The sequence below is a fragment of the Drosophila miranda genome, chromosome XR (genome assembly GCF_003369915.1).
Source record: "Drosophila miranda strain MSH22 chromosome XR, D.miranda_PacBio2.1, whole genome shotgun sequence".
In the NCBI taxonomy this organism is placed as follows: Eukaryota; Metazoa; Arthropoda; class Insecta; order Diptera; family Drosophilidae; genus Drosophila; species Drosophila miranda.
This window is the reverse complement of record NC_046674.1, coordinates 22,510,450-22,518,655: the sequence shown is the minus strand read 5'-3', so window position 1 is coordinate 22,518,655 and position 8,206 is coordinate 22,510,450. Positions and strand designations below refer to the sequence as shown.

The window sequence follows — 8,206 nt, the reverse complement described above, 5'->3', positions numbered from 1 at the left end:
AATGGCAAAAAGTGGATAACGGATGTTTTTTACACTGGCGCTTCCATGGGGCCTATATGAAAAACACGGGTGTCGCTTTTGACAATTACATAAAAATGTAGTTAATTAATTCATGTAATTAAACCTTATTTTATAAACAATATAATAGAGATGAGAAATTAAATTTACCCAGTCTTGTAGGAAAGTGACTCATCAATCGGGTAAAATTATGTTAAAGTCGAGGAATATGTCAGTATATTTTCAAACTGTGAGGTATATTTCGGTATATTTTCTTAGACCGTATATCTTATCGATAAGTCCGCGGTCACACTTGTCAACACGCTCAACAAATAAAAATAAATAAAAATTTGTAAAAACAGAAACCGCAATATGAATTTACGTAAAATAAACGTTGTGCAGAAACTTTCTGCATTTCCTTTACGTTTGCAATCTACAAGCACTGCGACTGCGGAGCTGCCGGCGGCGATCATAAATGAAAATGTGGAAGATAGCTCTGTGCACGCACGGAGACTCAATAAATCTGGCTTACAAGAACAGCATAAAAATATTGTAATGGGTGTACCACCTTATCAGGATGCGCAGTCTTGGATACACTTGACCGAGAAATATCAGAGAAAAGTCTATGGCCTGTACGGTGCCAAGAGTAACGTAAATCCAAAGATTTGCTTTGATTCAAGTGCAGAGCAAGAAGTTATGCAACTGGACACTTTCTTTAAAGTACTGGAAAAGAGCCGCCTTGAGAAAGCAGAGAAAATCCAAAAGACTAATGCCCGCGATGAAGACATAGCCAAGAAACTGGATAAGCTACAGCAGTGGAAATCTGATTTGAATGCAAAGGTTGCAAAACGCGAGGCAGAAGCTGCTGCTGCGATAGCGCGAAAGGAGCGGTTGGTGGAGGAGGTTCGCAGGCATTTTGGATTCAAGGTGGATACTCGTGATGAACGATTTAAGGAAATGCTGGAGCAAAAGGAGAAGGAGGACAAGAAAAAGCAAAAGGAAGCTAAGCGTAAGGCGAAGGAGGAAAAAATGATGGCGAAACTCGTGGAGAAAACCTCATCCTAACTTAACTAAAAATATCGAAAAATAAATTAAACCATCATTAAGAGTTCAAGAAAAATTGACACTATTTCATTTTTATTTTTGGAAGGGCATGTTCTAGTCCTAGTCCTCCCATAGGAACGATTGGCTTCAAAAAACAGCTGGAGCGATTGATCTGAAAGAGCATCCAAAAAATCTGGACCCGAGGCTAGCAGAAACTTCGCTTTTGTTTAATTTGCACTTCGGATTTTAATATGTCAGCGGTCGGAAATCAAATTTTAGATATATATTATATAAAGTAAGTAAATTCATATGTGTCGCAGGTGGATTGAACTTTTTGCAGGTAATATCGACATGTTACTGCGACTAGTAGCAGGGGTTGCACGCCGGCTTCCAAAACTTCCCCTTTTCTTCTTTATATCTATTATCAATTCGTTGCAGATTATACAAACTTCCACAAAACGAGAAATCTGAGGAGAATCAAGATCGTCCATCATTTTTTGAGCCCTTATCAGTGCTTCCTTGGTCCGTTCAACCTTGTGGAGGGCTGCATTGGACTTAATAATGAGAAGAGTGCACAGAAACTTCCATAGCAAGTTATTACAGTTCTTAGTTTCTGGAAAATAATGAGTTTTTAAGTCACAGATGGCTATAATTACAATATAAGTAATAGATAGTAATAGCCTTACCTTTCAATCCCTTTCTAGCTGCAAAGCAGCATTCGTCAAAGCGATTTGATTTCAGATGAGTGTAACCAATTTGATGAAATAGATAGCATTTCTCGACCGAGTATTTGGCAAACAGCATTCGTTTTTCCAATCGAGATATCAATTGTCTGAGAATTACGAGTTTCTGCAGTAGTAGCGTGGATGTATTGTTGGGTAGAAACTCTTACCTCGATTTTGACATAGACAGATCTGACAAATTTGACTCCTGATGAGTGGAGCGGTCTCCAAACACGAAATTTTGAACATCCCACGACTTTTCGGTGGGAAGGCGAAGTAATTTTAGAAGACCATTCTTGTCGGCATACAGATTTCTGTCGGGAGGGACTATACACTGTTCAGCAAATGCTAGCGCCAATGTGTTGTACACTTCGTTCATAAATTCAAATTTCCAAGGCATAATCCGATTAGTTTTTAACACAACGTAGTCTCCCATAACCTCCTCCACGTACTTTGAGAGTTTCTGAACACAGCAATAATGACATTCCTTAATGACTCCCAAAAATTAGGAAAAAATAAAAACTCACCGCTACGTTACCGACGGCACGGAGATATCGAATACTCCTTAACACCGAACGCATATTACGACCTGTTTGGTACTGCATACGGAAAAGATAGTCCTCCCGAAATTTGTCCATCAGATTCTGGTTCGTGAATTTGTTGTATCGAAGGTAGTACATGGGAGCACGTGCATGAAGCATTTTCTGAAATATTTATGTACATTTTTTTAATAATTCCAATTGCGATTGTTGAAGCACACATCGTACATACCAAAAAAAATTTTAGTTCCTCGTATTTCTTTTTATTTAGAGCTCCCAAAAAATATTTCGAGTTTTGGCACTGTTCAAGAAGCAAAGTCGGGTTCCTGAAGAAAGTGGATATCATCATATGATCAATTGTTTAGTTTTTATATGAAGTTACCTCAGCAATTTTTTCAAAAAAACCATGTCAATCCATGACTTGTCCATGTAAATTTGATTTAACACATTAAATGCCCGACTTCGTCTTGCGATTTCCAGTGGGGAAAGTAATTCGTCCTTTTAGGAATTAAGAGGGAATCATGTTAGGCGAACTAAAAAGAATGTACAAGTGTTATACATACTTTGATTTCAAGGATACTTAACACATCGCATTTGTTTTGTTCCTTTAATAATTTCCACAGTGGCTTGTTCTGCACTTGATTTTGAAACTTCAGGTCGCTTTCCTTTACTTGGATCAACAAGTTTTCATTCGCAGATATAAAGTGTGTTAGCTCCACTCCACAACAGTCTTTTATATTTTCGTCAACCTAAAACCATTAATGAAACGGAATCCTTGGGAATTTGAGCGCATATGAACATTGAAGATAAATCATACCACAATGAGACGTTGCTCAAATGCTTTAATCTTGTTTCCTTTGAATAGCCGGGTGTTATCGTGTAATTCCGCCTTGGCATTTTCAAACTGATTTAGTTCATAGAGAGCATCACAAATTTCCAAATTAACTGGAGCGTTTTGTATATTGAGTCGCTCCAAAATTCCTGTAAATCAGTAAACTATATATGTATCATATGCGGGAAAAAAATTCTCAGAGCATGAACATACTTTTTGCTGCTGCACAGTCCTTTAGAGCGCCTTCAGTTTGGGCATTCTTCCGTTTAGTTTGGCTCCGGTGGTAAAGAGTCCCGTAATCCTCTGGTTGCATGAAGAGTGCTTTGTTGTAATAGTACATGGCCATGTTCTCCCTTCGGCGGCGAGAGTAGTACGAGCCCCAGTCCTTGTAGATGTCATGCTCTATTTCAGGACTCCAATCAATTTTCATCCATATTGGTATGGCATCTGCAATTCCTGCCGCCGGTATAGGACTCGGAACAATTGACGTCATTTTTTTGGTTTTATATTTTTTAAAAATTTATTTGTATTGTGTATTGTGTATTTTTTGTTATTTTGTTGTGTGTGGAATGAGTACTTATAACATAATGATGGAAATCAATTTGAAAATTTGAAGGTTTGAATTAAACGTAAATTTCAAGGGTCCCATGACCTTTCCTGGGATATTTTTTTTTGCTTTCTGATGTATTTGGTGATGTATGAAATTTGGTTTGTATATTTAGTGGGTATGCGAATAAGTTGTTAGCTATTTCTGACCTTCCTACCACCACCCACCATTTTATAATCGTGATTTCAGTATTTTTCTATGAACAATGTCCCATAAAAAATAAAAACATAATCGAGTTTGCTTTGATCTATTTGTGTGTGTATTGTTACGTGTTTTGTGACTGTAAAAGCTTGGCATCCCGATGTCACAATTGCGAATTGCGTTACGAAACCAACAACGACAATTGCAAATGGCCAACAAGTACGTAAAGCATTTATGTATATCTGCTTCGTCTCGCATTCGAGTATGACCTAGGTATTGAATATTCCGCTCATCCAAAAGTGCTGATTGGTGCTATGGACAAAGACCATTGTCATGCGCTCAAACTCAAACATGAGTCAGACGGTATGTGTTGTCTCACCAGAACTATCGCACGCTTTGCTCATCGGCCATTGGCAGGGATCCAGATTCAAACCTTTTACACAAGTGCAAATATGGGCGGTGAGGATCTCAATCGTGTAGACCCCGAGCGCGCACTCGCCAATCTCGTGGATCGCCAAGAATATTGAATGACAAAATGAATTATGGAAATTCTTCAAATCAAAGATGCATATTGTCTCCGAAATCAAGTGTAACAACTGGCGTCAGATGTTGGATTGCAGAATGATAAAAATCAAAGATTTAGATTTAGGCTTTGATTTGGCATGTTCTACAGTGGGCAAAACCATCGAGCCTGCTTCCATATGTTGGCTAAGAACGGACTCACACTGAATTGCTCTTCGAAATTAATATTGATGATGTTATTGGCAGATTATTATTGAACAGGTCAGCTAGTAAATAACAATATTTTGAGAAGGTTTCTGCCATCGGCAGGAGAGCGCACTCGTTAACTCGAAGATTTTAGACATATATTACTTTTGTGGTAGATTGGATGTGTGTGTGTAACACTCAGAAGGAAGCGTTTCCGACCCTAGAAAGTACAAATATTCTTGATCAGAATCAATATCCGAGTCGATACAGCCATATCTGTCTGTCCGTCCGTCCGTCTTGTTCGACGCCTACTTCGCAGAGACTATAACAGCGATAGCAGCCACCACATTTGGTGTGCAGATTTCTGTGATATCATACATTATTTATTTCTACATTTTTTAACGCCCCCTCTACGAAAAGGTCAAAGATCTGTGGCTGCCAAAATCATTGAAAATCAGGATATTTCGTATAGCGAGAAGGATCAAATCAATTTGCCAAAGTTACGAAACCCTTCCACGCGTTTACTCATTCTCTCTCTCTCTCTCTCTCTTCCTCTTACACTCTTTTTCGTGCAGTGTGTGCCCTTTGCGGAAGGTGTTCGTGAGAGAAATGAAAGAGAGAGACAGATGTAGCGGAATACAAAACACTACCGGAGAAATGGTAACAGATATATCCACATTAGGTGGAAAGAGAACAAACAAATTGCAAGAATTAACATTAGAACAAAACTAGCGGTCGTGGTTTCTCTCATTCCCTTTATGTTTTTTCTATCTCTCACGACAAGTGCTAACAAAATTAAGAAAAATCTCGGAGAGACATCCTCGTCACATTAACTAACAAATCAATTCGTTCGATTTACGAGCAGTGAAACCAAAAGACAGAGAGAGACAGAGAGAATGATAGAGCATGAGGCAGTCATCGGATCCGATACTATTTCCGGCACATAGGTTACATAAATCATAAGCTCACACTTATGACTGAGTACCGGGTATAAAAGTAGAGCAGCGGCCTTTGCCGCGCCTCACAACATTCCCGATCGTTTCGGCATTTTTTGGTTTGGTATTTTCAACAAAAAGAGATTCCAGTTGGTTTAAAGCTTTATATCGTTTTTCTACATCGTTCTTGGAGGGCTGACGCATAGTTTCCTCAACCAAACTTTCATCACTCTCCGCTTCGCTTTAAATCGGATCCCCTAATTCGGGGTTACAATGCTTAAAATAATGCCTTCATCCTTAAGAAACTGTGATGTAGTAGTAGCACGGTCATGTCCAATAGCACTTGAAGTTCTTTTATTTACTCTTAACCACAGCAAGTTTAAATTTTCATAAATGTTATTGAAGCATATAATAGCACATAATTTGAGTTTCCCTCTAAAAATTCGACGTACAAGATGCAGGTGTCAATATTTTTATTCGGACCATGGAGAAATTCGACTTTTGGAAGTTCGAGTTACGGAAGCAGAACTGGACGTGATTTGCTCTCTAAACGCTGTTGCCATCCGTTTTAGTTCAAAATGTATAAAATTCAAGTTACAGTCGTTCGAGTTAGGGAGCTGTTTTTAATGTAGGTAATGTATTCAATTGACTGCTTGCGAAAAAAGATGTGAAAGGCAGTAGTACGTTTCCGCGTTGTTTCCTTATATTAAATTCTTTCTTGTTGCAGGCTACACAAACTTACACAAAACGAGAAATCTGAGGAGAATCAAGATCGTCCATCATTTTTTGAGCCCTTATCAGTGCTTCCTTGGTCCGTTCAACCTTGTGGAGGGCTGCATTGGACTTAATAATGAGAGGAGTGCACAGACAATTCCATATCAAGTTATTACAGCTCTTACATATGGCTATCATTACAATATAAGTAATGGAAGAAGCCTTACCTTTCAAGCCCTTTCTAGCTGGAAAGCAGTGTTCATCAAAGCGATTTGATTTCAGATGAGTGTAACCAATTTGATGAAATAGATAGCATTTCATTAATATGATGTCGCCATTTTTTCAATAAAACCACGTCAATCCATGACTTGTTCTGAACTTTATTTCGTGACTTTAGGTCGCTTCCTTCACTTGGATCAACAGCTTTTCATTCGCAGATATAAACAGTGTTAGCTCTTTTCCACAACAGTTTTTGATATTTTCGTCAACCTGAACCCATTAATGAATCAGAATCCTTGGGAATTTGAACGCCCATGCACATTGAAGATAAATCATACCACAATGAGACGTTTCTCAAATGCTTTAATCTTGTTTCCTTTGAATAGCCGGGTATTATCGTGCAATTCCTCCTTGCAACCACCAGCCACCACCGTCACCTGCCAATAGGACGACAGAAACGTGACACATGCACATTTGTACATACATATCTGTCCGATTTATATCAAGTTATGTAGAATTATAACTAACAAAATTAAAAGAGAGTTAGAAACTTCAGCTCTAATTGGCTTTTCAATGCCGCGTTCATTAAGAACTTTACAGTCTCTTTGAATCATCGGAACGATGTGATGTGACACACAGATGTGCGTAGTTGTTGCTTTAGCAAAGAGCCAATTCTTTCCTAGGTATTCCTAATTCTCTCTTTTGCCGACGAAGCAAGCGTGCATCCACAAAGTTGGAGTATTAGGAAGGAGTTCATTGTTCCAGAGCTGCAATTATTTATGAATTTAGTTCTCAAATAAATCTGAAATCCACAAGCTCGTAACAGAAAGAGTCGGATTTTAACGCCTGCGCACTTATTTATCTCTAAAATTCGTGCCGTTTTAGTTGTCTTGTTGGTCAAGTTCTTTTAGTCCTCCTGATATGCCAGCAGTTATGTTGCACCTCTTGTGGGCTGTGCATCATGTGAGCAAACTGTTTAAATGAAGAATACCATGTACATATATGTATATCTGTTGGACTAATTACGAGGTTGTGACAGTGCAAGGCCTTAATATTGTGGTTTTCTAAATGCGATTTTAAATATGTAAAGAAATAACTATGATAAACCAAAGTATGGAAATGTGTGTGTATAAAATGAAGAATATAAATAATTCGCAACAGCAATCTAGACCAGGTAGTACTTGACGTTTCTAGCCCATAGTTTCGAAACCTGTTTGGAATATTTTTTGATATTTTTTGAAGTTAATATGCTAATTTTTTTAAGATTTGCTTGATGTGGGATCCTTATTATATAGCTGTCTGACGACTAATTAGTCTCTACTCTAGTTATCAGATTCAGTTCAGAATAATATTGGCTCCTCATACAAGGATAGAGGTGCAAATTATTTTGGGGGAAGTCAAATAACCAAACCACCGAGCCCTAAGATCTATTTTAAAGTTTCTCTCGGGCAAAAGTATCGGTAAGGACACATGTGAGTCATGAAGCGACAGATCCAGGACATACATATGCTCACGTTGAAAGCTAGTCTCAGCCAAACCGCACAGAAGGAGCGAAGCGTGAAAATATTTATGGTTTCATTAGGGTGCATTAGCCATGTGTTCATAATTACTCAACTTGTGCGCTGTTGCCTGTTACCTAAGTAAGGGTTGCCGGTGTGCGGTTCTTCTTCGTATGCATAATCATGTGCAAATGTATGGCCATCTAGGAACTCTCTTGCTAATCTTCTTACGGTAATTCCAGCTAAAAT

At 38.4% G+C, this 8,206-nt stretch overlaps 2 protein-coding genes across 2 annotated transcripts; one reads left to right on the top strand and one right to left on the bottom strand.

Moving 5' to 3' along the window:
* Positions 1 to 299: 299 nt before the first annotated feature.
* On the top strand, positions 300 to 1,121 carry LOC108153360 (growth arrest and DNA damage-inducible proteins-interacting protein 1). The gene has a single exon (XM_017283326.2). The coding sequence runs from the start codon at positions 370 to 372 to the stop codon at positions 1,060 to 1,062; it is 693 nt and encodes a 230-aa protein (XP_017138815.1). The 5' UTR covers positions 300 to 369; the 3' UTR covers positions 1,063 to 1,121.
* Positions 1,122 to 1,247: 126 nt separating this feature from the next.
* LOC108153359 lies at positions 1,248 to 3,720 on the bottom strand. Its single transcript, XM_017283325.2, has 9 exons — positions 3,348 to 3,720; positions 3,120 to 3,283; positions 2,866 to 3,051; positions 2,685 to 2,800; positions 2,535 to 2,628; positions 2,291 to 2,467; positions 1,934 to 2,226; positions 1,728 to 1,873; positions 1,248 to 1,654 (listed from the first exon to the last, which is right to left on the bottom strand). Exons 1-9 carry the CDS (start codon positions 3,625 to 3,627, stop codon positions 1,347 to 1,349), a joined length of 1,764 nt encoding a protein of 587 aa, XP_017138814.1. The 5' UTR covers positions 3,628 to 3,720; the 3' UTR covers positions 1,248 to 1,346.
* Positions 3,721 to 8,206: the final 4,486 nt, after the last annotated feature.

Coding starts and splice junctions, on each gene's coding strand:
- LOC108153360 (XM_017283326.2), top strand. CDS start 370: ATGAATTTACGTAAAATAAACGTTGTGCAGAAACTTTCTGCATTTCCT.
- LOC108153359 (XM_017283325.2), bottom strand. CDS start 3,627: ATGACGTCAATTGTTCCGAGTCCTATACCGGCGGCAGGAATTGCAGAT. Junction 2,629..2,684: donor TTTTTGAAAAAATTGCTGAG/GTAACTTCATAT, acceptor CACTTTCTTCAG/GAACCCGACTTTGCTTCTTG. Junction 2,227..2,290: donor GTGCCGTCGGTAACGTAGCG/GTGAGTTTTTAT, acceptor TGCTGTGTTCAG/AAACTCTCAAAGTACGTGGA.